The sequence below is a fragment of the Salmo salar genome, chromosome ssa03 (assembly GCF_905237065.1).
Source record: "Salmo salar chromosome ssa03, Ssal_v3.1, whole genome shotgun sequence".
NCBI lineage: Eukaryota > Metazoa > Chordata > Actinopteri > Salmoniformes > Salmonidae > Salmo > Salmo salar.
In genome coordinates, this window is record NC_059444.1 from 55649583 (window position 1) to 55674950 (window position 25368).

Below are 25368 nucleotides of genomic sequence, written 5' to 3' on the forward strand. Positions count from 1 at the left end.
AGTGTTTGACTTGAGCATGAGCTCACCGGCGCAGAGTACCGGCACCTCACATTTTCTACTGCTTGAGCTCCTGCACATCTTATACAATATTAGCTCAAAAGTATTGTGGAGCTCCTGCACCAAAATATAAACAGTACCGGCACCTAGTCCAGTCCAAGTCAAGCAGTGCATATGTGTGACCACTAGGGTCGGGCAATGAAGTTATACATCTACCACAGTTTTTATACATACATATACACATACCCTTGACAGGGCATCGGATACATCATGTTTGTTTCTAAGGGTGCGCTACAGCATTTTACTTGTCTGTGAAGTAATGCTTTTTCTGAAGCGGGATTAATGTCTATCTCTAGACAACCAGAACTGTCAATCAAATCTTGAGCTGCCTGTGCACAGACCACTCTGTCCTGAAAACAAAACTATCTCAGTCAAATACAGTGGTTTACCAAGACATTTAGTAGAATCGACTCATAAGATTTTGTGTTTTTGGAACGGAGGAGACTAATTAGTTGTACTTCCGAGAACACAAACACTCCCATAAACACTCCCAGTGAACTAGCGAGGGACTGAAAGGGGAGGGGCACAGTATAGATGGGCATAGACAGTGCAGGGTTCTATCTATCGGCAATCAAAAGCTGTATCTCGCAATAGTATGCTGTATTTTGGAATTTCTTGCCTCGCACTGTCTCGTAACTTCAGTAAAACAGGGCCTATCGTCAATGAATAGGCTAGGATGTTCTACCTGCAACAGGCAGACTGAACACACGCATCATCAGTGAAGAGAAAGAGCAGGCTGCACTGATTTTAATTTTGTGGGGGGTAACTTGGGCAGGAGCTTTATTTCACTGTTCAAATACTATCAATATTTATTTTCCGGGTATTTGCAATAAATAAAAAATTGACCAATCATCATAATGCAAACAGCTGGGGTGTAATCATTAGCCAAAACAAATTGATATTGGACAAATTCAGGTACGTTCCTCCCTGTTTAGTTACATTTGCTTCTGTTTTGCAACATAATCTGTGTAATAAATGAGTCCCAAACAGTGTGCAGTAGTTTCCAGGGTGCTATAGTAGTACTTTTTGGCTAACAGCAACGGTGAAAGAGATATCTGACGTTTTGCCATCATATAGCTGATTATGTTTCCCCCCAAAAGTTTTCTGGTGATAATTTTTGTTGTATTGATTTGTGCCAGCAGGTCTTTGAGGGCTCGCCATTGGTGTGCGTGCCTATAGGCTAATCGTTGTTTGAAGTTGAGAAAATAGCATACCGTTGTCAGGGCTGACCGTAGGGCTTAATGCACTATAATAGTAAAATACCTTTTCATGTAAAACGCAACCCATAGCCCATCGGAGTGAAAATGAGCTTGAAAATAAAACCATTATTTTGTCCTGTAGGGTACATTTACAGTGCACAACTGTAAAGAATGACTGTCAACGCCACGTTGCGTCTGAAGCAGCAGTAGCTCAATGCGCTGTAAGTAAACACTATATTCTAAAGTTTGTTTTACTCAATTAAGCATTTCAAATGTCATAGTATGTCCTTGTGTGTACCAGTGTAACATCAACAATATCATTTACATGAAGCTTTTTTCATTGTTAAAATAGGCCTAAAAAATAATCTCCAAAAATGAATAATCAAGTATTAGTATTCAAACTGTCCGTTCGGATATCCGGATATTTGATTAACCGTGCCCATCCCTAGAGTAGTGTGTGTGTGTGTGTGTGTGTGTGTGTGTGTTGGGTAATCAAGCGTGTATTTGGTATTATATTAGGATCCCCATTAGCTGTCGCAAAAGCAGCAGCTACTCTTCCTGGGGTCCACGCAAAACATGAAACATAATGTAGAATGACATAATACAGAACATCAATAGACAAGAACAGCTCAAGGACAGAACTACATACATTTTAATTAAACATCTATCATTCCCTTCACCTTTAAATAGGCTTATGTCTGCCCTGGCCTTGCTAGGTGCTGCTATGCCATTGGCTCTGACTATTGTCTCAGTTGATAGTTGACACAGCTGCACGGTTCTAGTGTCTAGTTTGACATGACACAATACCAAGGTACAGTAACTCCTCAGAGACTGTGTGCGATGCGTGGGTTGACTCATAACCCGCAGTCCCCACGGTTATATCCGCGGGTTGGTCGGGTTTAGGGTCATGAAATGTTGTGCGGAGGAAGGGCAGATGGGTGGCGGGCGGGTTGAATAAAGAGAGAAGAATACCTGGACAAAGTCCATCAATGTATAATTATTCTGCTATTTATAGGCTACATTGAAGCTGCGAAATGGAGAGTTGAAAGTAAAGGGGGGTATAGTAAAGACTGGGAACGATTTTGATTATGTGTGGCGATTGTGAGGCGCTATATAAATTCGACAGTCACAAGATGGGGACTTCAAATAGGCCTATGGCACGCCAAGGGAACTGTAGCCTACTGTTCAGATGGGTAAAATAGAAAATGAAATCTGGACACTGACTAGGTCTATAACCTCGCATAGCTTTAATATTAACTCCTGCAGAATAAGGCATTTCTTGCAGTAAAATAATGCACCAAATGTAGGCTACATTTTGACTAGGGAACAGGAGTGGAGAAATATGATTTATTTCGTTCAGCATCTTGAGAGAATGCAAATGCGCTGTTAGCACCTCTACAGACGGTATCTATCTTCATCAGCATCATAAGAGCTGATAGTATTTCAGCCACATCAAATATGCATCCAGAAGGAACTGAAATCTTGGCAGAAACATGTTAGGTTGTTTTCACAGCTTTCTGTTTCCTTACAATCGGTCAAACGTAGCATTTTCTCCCCCGGTCCGTAAAAGGTTCTGCTCCGCGAAAGAATCCGAGATGACCGAGAACTTTACCAACGTCAACTAGATTGAAGCGTTCACTCTTATCGATTTGTGACATTCTGGTGAGCAAGGGTTTATTTAGTACTCTAGGGCAGCATACTGTATAATGACAGAAGAGAAGCAGCGTGTATCTAATTATAGACAAGCTGACTAACAGCCTACCAAAAATGTTGGAAATTATGAGCAGAAACATGTCTAAATAATGCAACAAAAAAATCCTGCACCCTATGTCAAAAGAACAATCTGCCGTCTCGGACTGTAGCCCACGGCACATTTGATATGTTAGCGGGTTAGGGTCGGGTGCAGGCCTCTTTCACTTTATCACATATAGTCAGGTGGTTGCAGATGGGTTAGCAATTGCCGGCTGGTGCGGGTGAACAAATGGCGCACCACGTGTGTGTCCATACAAAAATGAACACCTGGGACCCTGTCCACAACTGGAGTGACTCCATCCCTCCTTTTAATGTGGGGCCTTCCACCCCCCCACCTGACCACTCATCATATGGTAGCAGCAGTACAGATGATGGGTTCAGATTAGCACAGTGGAAGTTGACCCTCTCATGCATGTCAAATAAACATACCCCTCCAGAATGTTCTAGAATCTATTCACTACTTAAGCCATCTCCCCACTCAACCAGCAACATGGGGGAGCAAGCAGCCTTAGGAAAACAACTCACAAAAGAGCATTTCTGAAAAGTGCTTCCAGAAATGGCTTGAGAGAAAATCAAATGACTTAGGCCTTCCCGTCCCCCTCTTTCACTCTTTCTCTCCCTTACATTTTCCCTCAAAATGTTGTGAGGAGATATGCCCTAATCTGCATTGCTGTTCAACATTCCCCACCTAGCAATCATGCAGAACCATCCAATTGGTTGCCTTGACTGTCATTCGGCTTCGATTGGTTGTCAGTGTTATCCTGTCCAGTAAGATGTGGTTGGCCAGATGGGGGACAACTTGTTTCCTCACACCTCTCCCCTCCCCCCTACTGCAGCAGCTCCACGTCCCAGCTTGTCCCAGCCCATCCATGGCCGTCACACGCAAGGCATTTTGAGTAAAACATTATCACAAGATTAGGACGAATATAACATATGCCTCTCCTCCCCTCGTCAGTTCGTAGCAGCTGCCCTTATTTTTAAGGTGTTTCTATTTGCATTTTCAGTTTCTTTTTAGGAGCTTCTTGCCTTTCTGCTTGCTAGCGCTGTTGCTTAAAATAGTGCAGCTGTTAAGTAATATTGAATGGAGTGTCATTCAGGGACACAGGTCAATATTTCCTCATTTACTTGGTACTGTTAATAAAACACCCTCCCTGTTGAGAAACATTCAGTATTGCAAAAAAAATTTTTGAGTCAAGTTGAAAAAGGAATTTTACACCCAGGAAGTGGGAATAGTTTGAATGCCTGATTTACTGGGTCAAATAGCCCAGCAAATGCTTTGCATTTATCTTGAAGATGAAACATGGACATTGTTTTTGCATTCTAATAAAGTCGTAGGCTACACGTTTGCGTAAGACAAGCCTACGTGATTCTCTACATTATTGCATCGCTTTACATTATTGCATTCTTTGTAGACAAATGTTATAAAGCTGAGCATAACGCTGCCTTTTAGTGATAAAAAAAATAAATCTAATCTAATAGGAAATGATGGAGCATGTAGCCTATCCTTTTACGCAGCTACACAGTGTAACCTAACACCTGTGCCATCCATCACCACACCCTTTGGATCTGCAGTGTTACAGCACGGCACCCTTTTAGAACATAACACTCAAGTCTGCTCTCTCGCTCTGTGTTCTCAGAAAATGAATAGTGATTTCATGTCGTGTCAGCCTGACCTGTGTGTGTTCATGACCTGAACATTTCTTAGAAATATTACTCACAGATTTTTCTATTGAGCAGTTATGTTAGAATCATGCTAGTATAATTTGCACTTGCAAAGCCAGCCAGCCACCTGCATATTTTTCCTTCCACCATTATGATTTACCTGTCTTCTCCTCAGTCTATACCCTCCCTTGTTCTTGAATTACATTAGCCAGGCAGCCTGCCAACATATAACCAAATTACACATTGAAATGGTGAGCATAGTTTGGCTATGGGGTCTAAAAAGCCCATCTGAGCTTCAGGAAAATACTTTGAAAATTACCCCTGGTAGGGTACTTTTCCCATCACTCTGCTCCTTCCTTCTTTTTTTTAAAAATCCTGTTAACCTACCCGATCGGCTGCTGAAATCCCCCTTGTCTGGATGCGTTTTGGTAGGCCTTTGCTCCAGCTAGGGCTCTGACCTACATTTGGTGAGATCAGCTGTTCCCTCCTGTGTCCCACGCAGACATAAATTAAGCTGCATAGCTCCTCTCAATGTAGTACTGCTGGTAAATTAACCCCCCGCTTCACTCTCTATCCTCCAGCTATGGTTTCATCTACGCACCTGCTCCTCTGTGCTCCAGAAACATGTAATTGATGTCTGAGTTCATATGTATAAAAGCTTCACTGTCTGTCAGCAACCGGATTTCTTGCAGAGTAGTAATGTGGCATTAGGGCCAGATCATTATGACTACTATGGGCAAATTTGAAGAGTTACATGGAATGCTCTTGGTTTGGATGACAGTGAATGATGATTTATCAAGTGTGAACGTTGGAAATGGCTCATGGATGTTGTGCTGTGTTTTTAATGTAGATCTCTTGACTCCCCCTCTCTCCTAGGCTGTCCTCTGGCGAGGCGGTAGGTGGGTGGTGTGGAGCTGGCCTCGGCACCGGGAGAGGCCCCCTCGCCCGCCCCCTCCCTGTGCTGCATGGCTGCGATGGCGCCCGCTCTAACCGACGCGCCGGCCGAAGCTCACCGCATCCGCTTCAAACTGGCTCCGCCCTCCTCCAACCTCTCCCCGAGCGGCGTGGAGAGCAGCGGCGGCACCAGTCACATCCTCGTCTCCAGCAACGGCGCCGTCAAGCGCAAGGCCTCTGAAGAGCGCGGTCCCCACGGGGGGTCCATCACAGGTAAGGGGAGGGAGGAGTCGCCGCGAGGCAACGAGGCTCCTTCCACACCTCTTGGGAAACTACAGCCTCTGGTGGCGTCGTACCTGTGCTCGGACGTGACGTCCGTTCCCTCTACTAATGAGTCACTGACGCTGCAAGGCGTCCTGCTACAGAAACACGGCCTTCTGCCCAGCTTCCTGCCCAGGAAACATAAGACACTGGAGTTCTCAGAGGAGCAGCTGAAGAGCATCATGAGTAACAGCAGAGGAGGTGGTCCCCCTGCCCTGTCAAGCTCGCCGCCACCGGTCAACGGCGTGGCCAAGAAGTTGGCCAAAAACGGGGCGGACCGCGACCGGGACAGTATGACAGCGGTCAATGGAGGTAATAACAGGCCTCCTGCTGGACATGGACTGGACTCCCCGGTGCACCAGCCCCAACCCCACACAGCTGCCTCTAGAGGAAACTCTCCTCTCAACGGGGGAGGGCAGCACCAGCAGCCCACAGGACTGTCCTACAACCCTGCTGGAAACCCTGAACAGCCAGCACCCCCCGCAGCCTCCACCAACACCCCCATGGACTGCCCCGACAGCAAACCCTCAGAACGGCCACCATCGCTGGTCACGGACACATCATCCCTTTCCCCAACGGACCGACAGACCTCTCTGGGTCTGGGCAGCCTTGGAGTGGATGTTAAGGAGCGGACTCAGCAGAGCCAGAGCCGGCAGGGCGAGATCGAGGGGCGTCTGCGGCGCCTGAGGAAGCGCCTCCAGGTGGTTCAGGCCAAGCAGGTGGAGCACCATGTCCAGCAGCAGCTGGGGGGGCTCCTGGAGAGCACCCTGGGACCACTGGATGCCCTCCGACCTGGCGGGAGACGAGGAGGCCAGGACGCCCCCCTCACCCCACAGGAGAGGGAGGGGCTTGGGCGATTCCTGAAGGACGGCTCTGTACCGGCGGAGCTGGAGCGCCTGTCTCTTAGCGGAACCACCAACCTGAGGTCCACGGAGAGTGCCTTCGACTCGGACGCCACGGAGAGCAGCTCCGGAGGAGAGACGGACGTGGAAGAGGACGAGCTCACCAGGGTGGACATCGAGCAGCGACACATCTCTCTGTAAGTACCTGGAGAAAAGGAAAATGTGTTTTTTCCCCCCCCCCTGTTTAACAGACAATTTAATTGGATAAGAAAGAGTGGAATGTGCCTTTTGGAATGAAGTAATGTTGACTAAATTGGCATTTAGGATGGGGAGAAAGAGAGGGAGTCGGAGACTGAAGTAGAGGAAAATACAAAGATGCTTGAGTGAGTGAAAGGGGGGGACTCCATCCTGGCTTGGCTTGTTGGGTTGTTAGCCACTGGGGATCTGTAGTCTCGTTTTAGCAGAGAAACACTGCCAGTTTCAGGGTTCATCTCCGGTTACCACTCTCTGCTGCTGAAAGGAAGCATAATCCAGGTCCACTTATGTTACATACAAGCGTGTGCCCGCGCGCTACGTCTTCCTGGTCCTGTGTTCATGAGGATGTGGCTTGCATCCTCGTGGAAGGTGACCCTGATGAAGTGATGGGTAATGAAAGTGAATAAAAAATAACTGTTTTAATAGAAGGCTCTTCTGTTCTGATGGTGCGGTGCCGTCCTCTGCTTCAAACACACTTTCATGTCTTCAGGGATAAGCCTGGGTCTAAGAAACCACCGTTTTCAAAGAAGTGAAGGCAGAGATATCCGGAAGAAGCTATCTTGCCCCCAGGTTAGGTTAATTCCAGTGCGGTTGTTATCCTATGTCCGATATTGCTGATCTTTTGCTAGTTGACTCCATAAATGTGATCATCGCAGGAGTCGATTTTAATCCAGAGATGGATGAAATAATGTGGGAGTGTGTGGACAATCCACCCTGAAGTATTCAGTATTGGTCCTACCTTGTTTCATGTTACCTTAACTTTTGAATAGTGTTGGCTAGCTGTTGCTGGTTATGCTAGATGTTCCTATTCAGTTGGATTGGCCTTTTCTTTATGATCCTCGGTTGAGTAACATGTGGGCACTACGTTTGGCTCTTTTTATACTCAGCCCTGCGGCTTTCCTCTGATTCCAGCTCCACAAGGCCCACTGGTTATTGTGTGTAGTGCGTGGCCCATGGGCACTAACCAATCTATATAGTGCACTACTTTGGACCAGGGCCCATATGGCTGGGATCAAAAGTAGTGCACTATGTAGCGGATAAGGAGCTATTTGGGACTCAGCGTGAGCCTGACTGTGGGTCAGAGTCACAGAGGCCTTGTTTGAATGTTGTGAACTAAAGCTAAAGACGGACCGGCGGTATGAGGGATAACCTACATTCGGGCATGATGAAAGCAGTTGGTCGGTCACATGGCGAATTGCGTAAGACCAAATAGGCTTACTTCCAGCCAGATTATAGTGAGAGAGAGCATGATGACACAGCTGCTGTTTTTTACAGTCTCTGTCTGACTGTCCGTGTGGGAGAAGAAAATAGGGGCGCCTGCACCTTTAAGAAGTGACAGGGCGCTCCTCTTACGGAGAGAGGGGGGGGGGGCACTGTTTTCTTTCTTGGGCATGACTCATCCACTTCTGTAACATTCTACATGATGAACAGAGAACATATTTGCAAACACTTTAACTCACCACACAGACCTATTCCTGCTTTTCATAGTTTAGGTTGGCAGCTTGTTGATGGTACCACCTTGGTGTGTGTCTGGATGTCTGTTGTGTCTTGTGTAAAGAAAGCTTGTTATTTCTAGACCAGTTGAAGTCACTATGGTGGTGCTGATGCAACCACTGTAAGGTCATTTTAACATTTGGCTCTGAGCAACCCCCTGAGGTTTGATTTGTGTGATCTGTCTGTCTATCTGCACGCCGTGTTTGTCCTGACACACACGTAAATACACTAGGGGTGTAGTGGTGTACCAAACCCACGGTTCAGTGCGTTTTGTGGTTAAGGTACAGGAGGAAAATTAAAAGCCAACAGTTAATAGGTAAGTTTGTTTATTTGGCTAAATACAGAAAATTTAAAAGCACCCTATTTGTGGCCTAAGTCCAGTTTCTGTGACATCATTTACAATGTTCCTGGTATTGTCTGTTGTGACAGCGGTTGTTATGTTGGGCCTCTCAAGTAGAGGTCTAAAAACTTGGACCTGTTCTGAAATGGACCTGGGGCTTTCCCACCCGGACAAAAATGCATAAATCCGTTTTTCAATATAGAGACCCGAACCAACCCGAGGACCACCAGTTGCGTATAGACATGGTCGGATCCAAGTTCGGGAAGCAGCAGAGAAGTCCATTTGTAAGCTACTTTATTAACCAGAGCTTATACAGCGGGAGAGACGGTGGAGGACGGGCCTTGCGTGTGTGAGAGACCGTCATAGTTGTCATAGTTAGGTTATATATCATCCAATATGATATAAAAGTGTGCTGTGTCTTTAAGACCCATGATGTCATACACACTGTCATTTCGAGGCTCAAGCAAAGATGATATTGAGAGGCTTGAGGCGGGGCCCATAGGAGGAAGAAAATGAACCGTTTTTGGTGACAATCCGTGTTGAAATCAGCAATATATTTGCTTTATGGTTTGTATATTATCAAAAACAAGGTACTAGGGCAGTGAATTGATGTTTAGCTTCAGTTGAAAGCTACTAAGGAAAGCTAGCCTACAAAGCTGGAAGCTACCGGTATCATCTTGCATTGTGAAAGTGTTGTAATGGTTATATATTTGTGAACAGTAATTAACGGTTTCAGAATGTCTACATACCGTGTTGCATTATTCAATTGTGTTAACTTCTTTGCAGCATAAGTGGGGGTGCAGCCCAGCTAGCAATGGAGCAGGCGCGGTGCTCTCGCACTATAAGGGGACATCGGCTGTGCTGATAGACAGACGTGGTTCTCTCTCAATCAGTAGATGACACGAGACACATTTGACAAAGTACCGAAAGTAACAATTCTAGTTCCAGACAGTTTTTCATGTTCTAGTATCAAAAAGGTTCTGCCGTTTCGGTATACAGTGCAACGCTAACACTCCGGCGGGGGTGTTAACGCCTTGTGAAAATCTAAAAGCAGGGAAATTGTCTTGTTTTGATTTGCTCTCATTTTACAACCCAATAATTGTCTTTGACACAGAATGACCGTTCTGCTTTTGATGTCTGTGTGTCACATGATGAGTAGGGTCTCTGTGTACGTGTCTGCTTGTTTGTGTGTGGCCTTTTTGTACATGTCATAGTGACACAACAAAGCTTATGTAAACATTAGCATCATTGAGGGTTCTATTGGAGGGCTTGATGGTTGGTTGGCAGGGCCTAAACATTTTTTTGTATGCCAGCCACTGTGGGAGGTTAATAAAAATAAAATAAAAAATGTAATCTACAAGCCACTCATTTTTATTTTTTGGTATTTTTTTTACCAGCCAAAATATTTGTTTTGCCTTAGTTACACAGAGAAAAACGGATGAGCATGCTTAGTAATGTTTCTAAAACAAGTAATGTATTACTAGTAAGAAGTAATGTGGTATGTTGCTCAATTTAATGAAATATTCTGTGACCTGAGTATTTTATCAAATGTTTTGCTCCTCCTTTAAGGTTACCTTGGTAACAGGGCCACTCGAGTCATCGCTTGTGCCTGCTACAATGTCACTAGTAGAGGCCAACGATGTCTCTTTTTGTTAGCTGTGGGAGCAAACTCAAACATTGAAAAGCAACCAAGCTTGTGAACAAAACTATGTAAATGGGTAAGAAACACGAGGACAAAGTCTCAGTTTAGAAGTCATTCAAGTAAATTAGACCATTTATTTTGCTACAACGCACAACTCGAACTTGTGCTCATACTTGACTCTGTTACCACGCGCCAACGTGGCTGGTGAATTAGACGTTCTTTCCCGGCAAAGCCAAAATCTACCCGCGTTTGGCATGTAGCCTGTGTTCATTTTAGGCCCTGTTGGTTGGCCTTATATCCTCCATTTGTAATCATTAACCTTTGGCTGCCTTCCAACTGTTTCACTCACTCCCATAACCCACTAGGCCTAAATATGATGCATTCATGAATAAAACGGTTCTATGAACTGTTGATTTCGGTTCTACCTAACTGGGGTTGTTTTTAGATTCATATCTACTCATCCACAGGCTTAATATGTTTGTGAAATACTGTTACGATGAGAATGATGTGCATTCTGGTGACCTTTCTCCTCCCCGTGAACCCCTTTCCCTTGTCAAAACAACCGTCTTGCTCCTGGAGTTATTTTGGGAGGAGCAACAGGAGCATGTTGGCAATGCAGGACAGGTCACAGGTAAGTGTCCTAGTAGGCTCTGGATAGGCCTAGTAGGCTCTGGATAGGCCTAGTAGGCTCTGGATAGGCCTAGTAGGCTCTGGATAGGCCTAGTAGGCTCTGGATAGGCCTAGTAGGCTCTGGATAGGCCTAGTAGGCTCTGGATAGGCCTAGTAGGCCCTGTGCCCTTATCCACAAAGCGTCTGAGTAGCAGTGCTGATCTAGGATCTGTCCCCATCTTATTCATTATGAGCCAAAACTGATATTTGATCAGCACTCCTACTCTAAGATGCTTTATTGATATTGGCTCTCTGATGTTCTGCTCCTTCAGCCTTCGTGCTGCAGTGCACTGACTCATGATGATGAAAGGCCTTTTTCTGGTGCATTCCGCTGTCTGCTCCATTTTGGCCTCTTCCAGAGACTAGTGCCTCCTGTCAGCCCAAGTGGCAGCTCTGTCTCAAACGCCTGAGCCTAGCCAAACCCCCATTATGCAAACCAACTGCCTTTTGATAACAGGATGTTTATTTTTTGTAGTGTTTTTTTTCTTCTCTCTCTACATCTGTGCTCACATCTCACAGGCTCCTCTTCATCTTATGGGGACTCTCCACAAAGCCTCATGTATTATAGTACTGTCGACGTGTCTGCAGCAACTCGTTCTCACATGGTCTCGGTGCAATACTTTCCTTCCTTCAATCCCTTCAAATTCAATATGGAGAACTAGGTCCTTATCCTTCCTCCCACTGATGCTAAACTTGGTGTGAAATACATTTAGTGATGGTGGGCATGTGAATGCGACCTCCTGCAAATTGAGTGTGAGATTCGTTTGTGCCAATACTTTTGTCATCCCAATTTTCTTTTAAGTGCAAAACCGTATTTTATATTCTTCTGCACCAAAACAATGGCAAGGAAATTGGGAGAAAGATTACTTTGAGGTGTGTCAAGGTTTTAAATAAGTAAAGCTCTCAAGCGGTTACCGACCTCTTCCTGAGGTTATTGGTGTGTGAGAGCTTAGTCCTGATTGGTTCTGTCTGTTTTATTGCCATAATTGCAACTGTTTGGGTTTCCTGTCATGTTAGCGTAGCTTCCTTTTTTGCATGGCCGTTTGGCACATAAACCTGTAGCCTAGGCCCACATTAGGCTAGTTAGCATGAGAGGAACTAAGCTCTTAGCCAAACTATGGAAAAACAGGCTTTTTGTGCCCTGTCCTTCAATTATTCTGTGTGCTTCACAGGGCCGTGCCAAGAGTCCTTGTCAATGTGATTTAAGGACCCAAGTTACTCATTTACAAATGGATCCACTACGTCCTTGTTCCTTCCTGCTTGCTGACCTTTCGGTTGGCTTTCCAGTTTAGCCAGTTAGCTCGCAGGATCCTCGAAGCAAGCTGGTTGGTTAGGATTTCTTTTTGTGGGTGGTTTTCATCTTTATATCCGTTGGTCTTTTCTCTCCTTTCTGCCTTCCTTTTGTCTCTTCTTTCCCTGGCTTGTGTTGATACGTTCACCTGGTGTGCCTGTTCATCAGTCTCTCAGCCTGACGCCAGGCTCTTTTGTTAGCCCGTTTTCTAGAAGTTTCCATGCAACGTGTCCTCTCCGCAATCCGCACCACATGTCGCCATATCCTGGGTCCTGTTCAGCTGCACCCCTGGGCAGTGAATGGAAAAAACCCCACCCGGACTGACTCTAGCTGCTCAGTGCTCAACAGTAATGTGGTGTCTCAAATGGCCCTCGTATGCTCCTCTCGCACACTACAGGTCCATCTGTAATATCCGTAATGACCACTTTAGCTCGCCCCAAAGCAAGTGTACAGAACAATTATTTTCATTTTTCCCTTGTTATAAGTAATACTTTCGTCTGCATATTTTTTTTTTTTCATTATAGATAATCATTCTTATTGTTCATTCTTATCTAACCAGAAGGTTTCCAACAACAATATTGATTTTAAAAAGGCAGTGTTGGGCAGCACATGGTGCATTAGTCTTCTGTTTAATCAGTCTGGAGATTACTAGCACGCTGGATTAGCAGACAGCTACCACCAGCACCACCACTAGATTAATGGGTTGGGATTGAAACGACAACACGCCTGCCTTCTCAGGATGGCTTTCTGGAGCTTATGGTAGGATATGGTTCACCCCCCCCATCAACACCCTGGGGGTTGGATCGTAGTTTTCTCCTCATCAGGGTTGTGTTGATTAGGGCACAACGTAACACCATGTTTTGCAACAGAAAACGAACCTGTGTTTATTATTGGACAAGTCCAGGTAGTCCCTTCCACTTTTACTACTTCCATTTAGTGCCGAAAAGGACACAACCCAGCTGAAGTGTTCAACTGATGTTACTGCAAGGCTGTGCCAATGAATCTGATCAAGTTTAGGCATATCCCAGGGCCAGAGGACAGGATGCTGGTGCCCTCCGTTGCCACCAGATAGATCAATATAACTGGTTTGGGAATTTTATATTGAGCTCTACTAAAACAATCGCAGCACATTGATTGAATATTTCGCAAGGGCAACCACCACAAAAATTGTTTCGTTTAAATGGGCCGGAGGGCCTCGTCCCTTTTTTTTACAGGTACAAGACAAGCCTGAAGTGGCATTGAAATGTCTTGTTCTTGGCTCGTTAATGTTTCCTATGATTCATTGAAATGGGAGCTGCTATGTGACACACCCACTGCATGGCTGCACAACACAATGACAATGGGAAGCAATAGCTACAGAGTGAAATGATGGTGGTCTTAGGACTCCTTCTTACTCAAATGCAATCACATTTATGCTTAAAGCCCTTTTTTACATCTGCAGTAGTCACAAAGTTTGTCGGTATGGGGGTCAAGTCGTCCATTCGGTGTGTTTTGCAGTCACTCTGGCACACTGTCTGCAGTAGTGCTGTCCAGAGTCATTCACACTCTGCGATAGCAGGACATACCATACAACTACTAGTTCACCACCACCCCAAACCTCTCTGCCTGTGGTGGTGTGACTGCAGTGATTTAATGCATTGTCATTCTCTCTCTCTCACTCTCTCTCACTCACTCACTCCACTGTGTTTGCTCTTCGCCAATGGAGTCAAGAGAACCGCTCTGGCTCAGAGCTTCCCCTCTAAAGATCACTGAGGTTCTCTTAGGCTGGTTTTCTGTGTTAAATCCTAGGACCAATACCATTGAAAGATAGATGGGGTACAGACAGTCATGTTCATTAGTGGTTTCAGGGGATGGTAGGCTACTAGGCTTAGACCGTATTCTCAGATGAAGGGGAGGAGTCTCGTTTTCCATAATGTTCTACATTTCCATAATATCGTTTATATAGTCTGATGATATAACATCAGTTTTATTTACATTCCAGGGGGACTGAAAAACATGTTAACAAGAGGTGCCTTTTTATGTGCTTTTTTTTGTCTGATTGAATTGTTTGTGCAGTAGACAGAGTAGGCCTACATTTGGCGCTCTCTTTCGAAACCTGTGAGAAGGTGGCAGTGTTAGAGCAGTGTTTCAGACCATGAGACATCCCGACAATTGACAGTGGTGTAAAAGTACTTACGCCAAACAACTACTTAAGTAGTACTTACCTGTACTTTATATTTGACCACTTTTACTTCACTACGTTCCTAATGAAAATAATTTACTTTTACTCCATTTTTCCCTGACACCCAAAAGTACTTGTTACATTTTGATTGCTTAGTTGGACAGAAAATGGTCCAATTCACACACTTACCAAGATAACATCCCTGGTCATCCGTACTGCCTCTGATCTGGCGGACTCACTAAACACAAATGCTTTGTTTGTAAATGATTTCAGTGTTGGAGTGTTCCCATGGCTATGAGTAAATTAAAAAAATGTCCTAATAGAAGGAATTTGAAATGATTAATACTTTTTGATATGTAAGTATATTTTAGCAATAACATTTACTTTTGATACTTGCGTGTATTTAAAGCTAAATACTTTTAGACTCAATTAGTATTTTACTGGGTGACTCACTTTCACTTGAGTCATTTTCTATTAAGTTATCTGTTACTTTTACTCAAGTATGACAACGGGGTACTTTTTCCACCACTGAAAATTGTTCTTCTCACGAAAACGTGTGTAGCGTCCGAACGGTTTGCGCTACAAACGAGTGACCATGGAAAGGGGGAGACTCAAACACGATGGTGTTCTCCGTTTTGCTCTACGACCCCCATAAGTGTCACAGGCCTCGTCTGAAGGTAACCCATACAAACGAAGGGAAGTATGAAGGCAGTTTTGTGCCAACAAAAATAAGGGGTAATATTTGGCATACTCAGCATACATACGCTGAGTATACCAAATATTAGGAACACCTTCCTAATAACGAGTTCCCTCTTTTGCCCTCAGAACAGCCTCACTACTTCATCAGGGCATGGACTCTACAAGATTTTGAAAGCGTTCCACAGGGATGCTGACCCTTGTTGACTCCAATGCTTCCCACAGTTGTGTCAAGTTGGCTGAATGTCCTTTGGGTGGTGGACCATTCCTGATACACAGGAAACTGTTGAGCATGAAAAACCCAGCTGCATTGCAGTTTTGACACAAACTGGTGCGCCTGGCGCCACCTACTACCATACCCCATTTTAAAGGCACTTAAATCTTTTGTCTTGCCCATTCACCCTCTGAATGGTACACATACGCAATCAATGCCTCAATTGTCTCAAGGCTTAGAAATCCTTCTTTAACCTCTCTAGGCTAGGCGGGACGAATTCGTCCCACCTACGTAACAGCCACGGCTATCCTGTGGCGCGATTTTCAAAACCTTAAAAATCCTATTACTTCAATTTCTCAAACATATGACTATTTTACAGCCATTTAAAGATAAGACTCTCGTTAATCTAACCACACTGTCCGATTTCAAAAAGGCTTTACAACGAAAGCAAAACATTAGATTATGTCAGCAGAGTACCAAGCCAGAAATAATCAGATACCCATTTTTCAAGCCAGCATATAATGTCACCAAAATCCAGAAGACAGCTAAATGCAGCACTCACCTTTGATGATCTTCATCAGATGACAACCCTAGGACATTATGTTATACAATACATGCATGTTTTGTTCAATCAAGTTCATATTTATATCAAAAACCAGCTTTTTACATTAGCATGTGACGTTCAGAACTAGCATACCCCCGCAAACTTCCGGGAATTCGCTAACATTTTACTAAATTACTCACGATAAACGTTCACAAAAAGCATAACAATTATTTTAAGAATTATAGATACAGACCTCCTCTATGCACTCGATATGTCCGATTTTAAAATAGCTTTTTGGTGAAAGCACATTTTGCAATATTCTAAGTACATAGCCCAGGCATCACGGGCTCGCTATTTAGACACCCGGCAAGTTTAGCACTCACCATAATCATATATTATAAAAATGTCATTACCTTTTGTTGTCTTCGTCAGAATACACACCCAGGACAGCTACTTCAATAACAAATGTTGGTTTGGTCCAAAATAATCCATCGTTATATCCGAATAGCGGCGTTTTGTTCGTGCGTTCCAGACACTATCCGAAATAGTAAAGAAGTGTCACGCGCATGGCGCAATTCGTGACAATAAAATTCTAAGTATTCCATTACCGTACTTCGAAGCATGTCAATCGCTGTTTAAAATCAATTTTTACGACATTTTTCTCGTAGAAAAGCGATAATATTCCGACAGGGAATCTCCTTTTCGGCAAACAGAGGAAAAAAATCCCAAAGGCGGGGCGGTCGGGGTCACGCGCATAAGCTAGTGTCTCTTGATGGGCCACTTGAGAAAGGCGATAATGTGTTTCAGCCTGGGGCTGGAATGACGACATTCTGTTTTTTCCCGGGCTCTGAGCGCCTATGGACGACGTGGGAAGTGTCACGTTAGAGCAGAGATCCTTAGTAAATGATAGAGATGGAAAAGAAGTTCAACAAATGGTCAGACAGGCCACTTCCTGTAAAGGAATCTCTCAGGTTTTGACCTGCCATTTGAGTTCTGTTATACTCACAGACACCATTCAAACAGTTTTAGAAAATTTAGGGTGTTTTCTATCCATATGTAATAAGTATATGCATATTCTAGTTACTGAGTAGGAGTGGTAACCAGATTAAATCGGGTATGTTTTTTATCCAGCCGTGTCAATGCTGCCCCCTAGCCCTAACAGGTTAACCTGTCTCCTCCCCTTCATCTAAACTGATTGAAGTGGATTTAGCAAGTGACATCAATAAGGGATCACAGTTTTCACCTGGATTCACCTGGTCAGTCTATATCATGGAAAAAGCATGTGTTCGTAATGTTTTGTGTACTCGGTGTGTGTGTGTCCCCAAAAAATAAAAAATATTTGCTTAGTTTTCTTATCTACAAGATATGCAATTGGTATGCTGACTGCAGGATTGTCCACCAGAGCTGTTGCTTAAGAATTCAATGTTAATTTCTCTACCATAAGCAGTACGTCAACCGGCCTCACAACCATAGACCACGTGTAACCACGCCAGCCCAGGACCTCCACATCCGACTTCTTCACCTGCGGGTTTGTCAGAAACCAGCCACCCAGACAGCTGGTGAAACTAAGGAGAATTTCTCTGTAATAAAGCCCTTTTGTGGGGGAGAAACTTATTCTGAATGGTTGGACCTGGCGCCCCAGTGGGTGGGCCTATGCCCTCCCAGGTCCACCCATGGCTGCACCCCTGCTCAGTCGTGAAACCTATAGATGCGGGCAAATTATTTCCTTGTATTAAGTCTAACTCAGTAAAATCGTTGAAATTATTGCATGTTGCGTTTATTTATGTTCAGTATAGTGAACGCCAAGTTCAATATTTTATTTTTTTAAATGTGTGATAAATTTGAGTTTTTTTATATCATACATACATACATACATACATACATACATACATACATACATAAAGGGTCCTAAAATTCAGAATCAAATAGCTACATGATCCATGGTATGGCCAGCGTAAAAATAAAATAAAAAAATCTGTTTGCAATTGGGTACTTTTTTACCACTGACACACACAGTTTTTATAATGAGAAAGTGACCAATAACCACTTATTTTGTAATGGAATGATTTGTATGGAAAGCCAAGTTGAAGCATTATGTTGTCTTCCTCATAATAACCACATGGTTTTACCCGCAACAGTGTAGCGCAACACCTCTTCAATTGAAGCTGCGGTAAACAAATGAAAGTGGCCACTTCTCCCAAAAACAAATCAAAAATGAAATCATGGTTAATTATAAGCGAGCAGGAGAACGTATACATTGGCTCCAATAATTACAAGGACAGTTCAAGGACCAAATTTAGGAAATGTCTGATTTTTCAAGGTAGGCCTATTGCAGTAGACTCCTTGAATTTCTGAGCTCCAAATTCAACTTCCAAGAAGGCTATTTCAAGCCCCTTGTTTAAAATTGCAGGTGTGACATGGTTACCAAAATGTATTTGTCATGTTATTTCATTACCCAATCATATTGTGAAGAAGCCCACTAGGCTATGTAATATGTTGTCATTTATATCCAGAATAATTAATAGGAATAGTGTTGGATGTTGCGCAAAAGTCCCTCCTACACAATTAACCATTAGTAGACCCCCGTGTCCAATCCGAGGCACAAAAACATACGAAAACATGAACTCGTTAACTTGATGCTTTCTCTGTTAAATCTAACGAGACCCTGCTGTAAATCGAGCAGAAAACAGATGATCAACGTCAATTCGCTAGAGATATTAGATCCAGGCACAACGGTTTTCACCGGCGTAATTAATGAGAGACACACGTTCTAGACATTACTCGCAACACACGTTCTAGACATTATTTTTTTTCATTTTTGTTTTCATCACTTGGGCTAGCGCATCGCATGCGCTATCTCAACAGCTCTTTGTCACTTGACTATCAGTCTGAAAATGCCCATCAACACAGTGTTATCCATGAATATTGAAGAAACACGTTGATGACAGTATCTCTATTTAGGTTTCAAGTGTATCTCTTTAAGATGACTCTTTTTCTTAGGAGCATTTTTCTTTCTCTCATTCGCATAAATTGTTTTGGATTTGTGCGCCCGTAAAACTGTTTTCATACCGTAACATATGGAGACACGAAATGTTTCGTTAGTTACACTGCTTTTCTGAGATCTCTAGACCAAAAACTGTCCGACAGCTATATCCAGGATTCGTACAGGGTTCAATTTCAATGTCTAATTTAAGAACTTAATAAATATATACACGGCAACTTACACTGCCATAAATGGAAGGATAGAGAAGTAATGTTTAATGTCACACGATTTTGGACAAATCCGTCAAGACGCCAACCATGAGGAAGGGTTACACAGGTTTTAAATCAACTCGTGAATTGTATTGAATATAGCCATGTTCCTCTCTTGTATCTTAAAATTGGCTGATTTTTATTATCAATGACTTGTCAACAGCTGTAACATGTTGTCCAGCGTAGGAAATCCTCACTGGTGCCCTAGTTTCCAGAAAGACCCATATGCGCACAGGCAATGTCTAACGCTGCAGGCAGCATAGACTATGAAAAATTAATGTTTTAGAGCTGATGGTTGGTTGCATGGTGCAAGAATTAATACACAATAATTAATTATTGAATGTTATGATGGACACAGCTTTGTCGAAGCGAAACATACACCACCTCTGCTCAACAAACTCGAGAATGAATTGTTTGAGGTGCTGCAGTTCGCGAACGACATTGTGCTCATCACCTTTCAGTCAAGCAAATCAACCCGCCTACAGTTCACAATCTAGTTCGGTTGCGGCCACAATTAGACCTTGTTTCATATGTACCTACAAATAATCGTATTTGTGTGCCTAGCAATCAACAAATGTTAATTGTTGAAGCGCACGCTTTTACAAGTCTGTTACAAATTACAGCTCCAACAATCCTCTTATTGTCAACAAGAGGTTTGTAGAAGCATTACTATTTTGAGTTTTCTGTTCACCGGCTGGGGGTCCTGCGTGCTCTGGGTATTACCGACTCAAATGAACTAAATGAGTCGGAAGATTAGTTATTTTGACTGAACAAGTTGAAAAAGATCAGTCTGTAAACAGAGCAGAAGTGTGTGTGTGTGTGTGTGTGTGTGTGTGTGTGCCAGTGTCTCATCCACACATGCATGTGTTGGAAATAAGTCATCCTAACCTGACCAGGTCCTTTCTCCTTCAGAGGTGATAACCTGGATTACGTTTCTAGTGGACAGTGTTTCCTTTAAAGATAAACGTGTGTGTGTGTGTTCCTTCATGGCTGAGAGCTTTATTCATTGCGGCTGCAAGTGAACACCTTGGCTGAATCTGCGTTCTGCATTTAAATGACCTCTAAGCCATTTGATTGGCCAAATGTCCCTCTACTGGACAATTTAAAGGGAAGTGTGGACTGTGGATGGTTTCCCCACCCCCACCTACTTATATTAAGCTGTGGTTACTACACTATTTCCCTTTTTATGAGAGGAACTCCTAGCTCTACAGTTAGGATTGCTGGGGGGCTGCAGTGGCAATGAATCCTGGTCATGTCGCTGTGAAATGAGTTCCTCTGCTGCTCGAGAAGGAATTGAAGAACCCTTTGCTGTGGTGTCTGTGTGTGTGCTTGCTGAAGAGGGGTCGGGTAGAGGGGAGCAGGTCGCACATGTAAAACATCTGTCACAGTTTGAGTATCAAGAACAAGATAACAAACAGTGTAGCTGGTCTCAGCGCTATTGTAACGCGAACACCACAGCTCGTATTCTCTCTGCGTGTATGAAAAGTTAGGCGTTTTAGTGTCGGGTTTGAATGAACTGGTAACGTGTGACGCTGTAGTACCATGTTATGGAGAGCGAAAAGAAGTGCTAACCAAGTGAGGTAGAGCCTCCCTCATTCACGCTACATAATATCGAAGAGCCTGTGTCTGAGAAGTAGCTGTGGTGCTCAGTGTAAATAGAATAGATTGGCCGCTCAGGTATCCTGTTGCCTGCAGCAGAGAGAGGATATTGACTGGTTTTAAAGGGCAGCTCCCGCTGTGCACTGCTCCGTCTTTGTTTGTGTCGCCGCGTGTATGCGTTTGTGCGCACATGTGGGTTGTGTGTTTTTGAGTCGGAGGCGGCGGAGACCGAGCGAGCAAACTTTGTTTGCTCAACAAACCAGATGTCACCCCTTTCAGTTTCTCCTCCCGCTCTTTAACAGATACAGGAAGTGGTTATGCATGTGTTTGTGTGGTGGTGGTGTGTGTCTGTCTGTGTGTGTGTGGCAGTGTGTTTCCTGTTGTGCATCACACTCCAGTCAAGCTAAGGTGGCTGACAGACCATTTTGTGTGTCTGGGGAGCAGAGAGAAGGAAGGAGTGCTGCCATTGAACTGTGGTGTGTCATTACCCATAGGGTTAGATATTCTATGCTCGCTTGGTTTCTTTCTGTGTTTGGTTATTCTGTTTTCATTAGGCCTTACTAGTCCAGTGGGAGCATTTTATAGTAACATGATCATCTCTGATATTTCTTCACCCCAGGCTAATACAGGCCTGTGTGACTCACAGCGTATACCTATTGGACTACCCAACGCACCCTGGTAAAAAAAGAAATAACATTTTTTTTAAAAAGCGAACCAGAGACAGTGCTCCCAACTAATACAAAATGGAGCCTTTATTAGTCAACCAGCGTCTCCTTATTTTTTTTAATGGATGTGGCTTTTCTATTTCAGGCCAAGCAGCATGTCCCCCTCTTGCTCTGCTTGTCAGATTCTTCAGGTCCTTCTTCCTCAGAATGGCCGAATTACTTTGGGACATCAGTCTGGTGAGGCTTAATCGGCGAGAGCTCCTCTGACCTTTTTTTTTGCGAGACAAAGGGTTGATGGAATATGACATTTGGATGCTCTATCAAGGTTGCCGTTTTGTCATTCATTCAGAACCTAGCGGCCTTGGGGCTTTGTCCCCCTAGCCTTTGCATGGCGTTCCTCAAAGTGAACTTCTGCTCAACAAGCTATACGACAGTTTTATTCCAGACGTTGAAAAAGCGAGGCCTATTCGAGACCGCCTACCGATTTAGTTTGTTTGTCTGGATGTACTGGATCGTGTTGGATGCGGTCAACGTTTCGGCGGCTGCAGTTGCCTACCGTAGTGAAGTGCTTGGAGGCACAGCGGCGGTGTAAACTAGTATGCTCATCAATTCCTGATTTGCAGAGTGCTGCTGCCCCACCTCCTTCTCCTTCCCCCCCCCATCCCAATAGGCCTAGCCCGAGCTCCGTATGTATGTAAAGAGCTCTTCTCGCCCATCTCTGCTGCCTCAGTACCTGCAGCAGAGTCCCTCCCTCCTCCTCTAGTCTTGTCTATCCCACCCTCCTCTCTCTCGCTCTCACTCTCACACCTCATCTGTACCTGGCAGCGCCCGCAGAGCCGGGCCCATAATGAAAGGGCTTGTGTGTGTGTGTAGCAGTATGAATAAGGCTAATGTACCTACTGTGTTTGTGCTCGCATGCCTATATGGCACTTCTCTGATTTGCTTGTGAATTGGTTTAGTTTGCAAGGTTTGTGTGCATTTTATTCTGTTGCGCGTGGTGGTCCTGGCCTATGTCATTTTAATGGCTAATGTACTTGTTCCCTCCTTTTTGATTTTTCTTTTGAGAAAACACTGACTTTCAATAACTTACTCAGTTTCAGTCGGAAATGGTGGGGTTTGAGGACCTAACTGTTACAAGGATCTAAAAATAAAGAGATGGCACTGCTATTCATTTGGTCTCCATATCGTTTAGTCTCCAGTATATTTATAGTAAAGGGGGGGAGGGGGTGGCGTCCTCTGTCCCCCAGGAGCATGCTTCATCCCTGGGCCAAACGAGTCCTGTGTCTGCTGCTCTGTGGGAGAAAGGTCTGCTGGATGGATAATGAGATTACAGGGAAGAGAGAGGAGAAGAGAGGCTGGTTGGGGCTCAGGCTGTCTGCTGCCTCAGGACCACTGGGGACCACACCGGAGTGGTTCACTATACTGTACCACCCCAGGCCTGAATCCTCTAGAAACACAACATCCTTATATTGCGGTGGATTTTCATTTGCTATAGGCTACTACCCCCGTAATTGTCCCTCAAAGCTGGGAGTGGGTTTATTACAAAATGGAGGCAGGCGGGCACTGTGACTGAAGAATTACAATGCTATTGAGTCCTTTTTTTTTTTTAAGACCAGGCTGTAAACAAATTGATTTTTGCACACTAGACATCTGTTGGGACAGGACAACTTCTGGTGCCCTCCGAATTAGGAGGTTGGCAGATTTGACGCACTAAAATATACACACTAAACTAAAGGCCTAAACACAGCTACACAATACAACTATTAAAATGTAATTATAAGTGGTGTGATTCAAAGGTTACACGTGAGAAAGGGGAAAATGTGAATGCAAAAGAAAAGCAATTGGACAGGATTTTGGCATCAGATTTTAACATGTCTCGTAATGTTTTCCTCAAGCTGAGACCCTCACATGGTTTCTCTTAGACCTTTTATATGTTTAACAACAACTTGTGACTAAATTTGAAATAGCATGTCATTTTACGGAGAAAACGGAGAAACAGTCAACAGAAACCAGGTTGCATATTAGCATGACTTCAGCAGTCATGGGGCCGCAGATAACTCAATATTAGCACATTTTCCCAGTGGTGGGGGGTATATCACTCTGTCTGAGTCAGATTTTACTTAAATTACTCATGTAATCCTAAACCTTTTGAAAGCGCTTTTAAAGACTACACGCCCCGTCGCTCCCTGCGTGAGCCTCCTTCCCCTGCCGTGTGCGTAGGCCTAGATGTACACACAGCGGACAGTTTATTAAGTACACCATCTAGTACTGGGTCGGACCCACCTTTGCCTCCAGAACAGCCTGAATTATTTGGGGCGTGGAAACGTTGCTCAATTGGTATCAAGGGATCGAATGTGTTCCAGGAAAACATTCCCCACACCTCCGCCATCAGCCTGTACCATTGACACCAGGCAGGGTGGGGCCATGGACTCATGCTGCTTACACCAAATTCTGCCTCTGCCATCAGCATGACGCAAAAGGAACCTGGATTCGTCGGACCAGGCAATGTTTTTCCATTCCTCAGTTATCCAGTGTTAATTGCGTGCCCACTGGAGCTACTTCTTGTTTTTAGCTGATAAAAGTGGAACGGGGGGGGTTGTCTGCTGCAACAGCCCATCCATGACAAGTTGTACGTTCTGAGACGCCGTTCTACCCACCACTGTTGTACTGCGCCGTTATTTGTGGCCTGCCTGTTAGCTAGCACGATTCTTGTCATTCTCCTTCGATCTATCTCATCACAAGCTGTTTTCACCCACAGGACTCCCGATGACTGGATGTTCTTGGTAAACCCTGGACACTGTCGTGCGTGAAAAGCCCAGGATGCCGGACCTTTCTGAGATACTGGAACCGGTGATAATACCACGCTAAAAGTTATTTAGGTCACTCGTTTTGCCCTTTCTAAAACACAATCGAACAGTAGCTGAATGCCTCGACGCCTGTCTGCCTGCTTTATATAGCTAGCCACGGCCACGTGACCCACTGTAGGAGAACTATTTTCCTGAACGGGGTGGTGTACTTAAAACTTTCCACTGAGTATGTGTTTGTGTTAATTCAGAGGAGGCACCAATGCGTTGGAGATAATCTTGTTGTTTTCTGACAACAATACAAATTCCTGGACCGGTGGACTGGGCCATGGAGGAAGCCACTGGGTTCTTGGTGAGTTTTTATTTTCTGGCAGGCAGGGCAGACCCTGGGAATGGGGGCAGAGAGAGCAGTCTACTTACTGGGCTCTGCTCAGGGTTTGTTTGCAAAGAGGATTCCTGCCGTGGTAAAGATTTGGCCCTGCCAGAAGCTCGGACACTCAGGCTCCTCAGCCTTCTGCCTCCCTCCTCAGCCCCCTTGGCCCTTCTCCTTCAACAGCGTAGAAAGTGGACTAGATCCTCATTGGGGGAATAAGAAGACATGCACATTTTGGGGTTGGCTAGGCCTACTCATGCAAATCAAGTGGAACTGCTGACAACTTATGAGTCTATTTGTCAGCGTGGGCACTGGACATGGTGCATGGATAGGCCAAAATGAAAATGCATGAACACACACCAGTCTTGCCCACACACATAAAACAAGATATGAGAACATCGACACCCATACACTTTCTCTAATTGTTAGACTCATTTGTTCAGTCACAACGCCCACTCCTAGTCTTCTACCAAGGCCTGTGACTCATTCATCAGACATGCACACACCGACAAATCTGTTTCCTCTTCCTGTTTCAGCACCAACAGCCAACCATATTGGCCCAGTAGAATACTGGCAGGTCACATGGTCCATTAGGCTAACTGACCCCATCAGCTAATTGAGACTCTCCGGCAGTCAGACTGA

At 44.4% G+C, this 25368-nt stretch overlaps 1 protein-coding gene across 6 annotated transcripts in view; it reads left to right on the forward strand.

Moving 5' to 3' along the window:
* LOC106600871 (KAT8 regulatory NSL complex subunit 1) overlaps positions 1 to 25368 on the forward strand; it is an 83088-nt gene that overhangs the window by 24739 nt on the left and 32981 nt on the right. For 4 of the 6 annotated variants that reach the window (XM_014192607.2, XM_045714968.1, XM_045714967.1 and 1 more), the window contains exon 2: positions 5547 to 6924. In XM_014192607.2, coding sequence (XP_014048082.1) covers positions 5636 to 6924 — 1289 coding nt within the window. In that variant the 5' untranslated portion in view covers positions 5547 to 5635. Of the gene's footprint in view, positions 1 to 1398; positions 1478 to 5546; positions 6925 to 25368 lie in introns of all 6 variants that reach the window. The other 2 variants (XM_045714965.1, XM_045714966.1) reach the window with 1 other exon arrangement.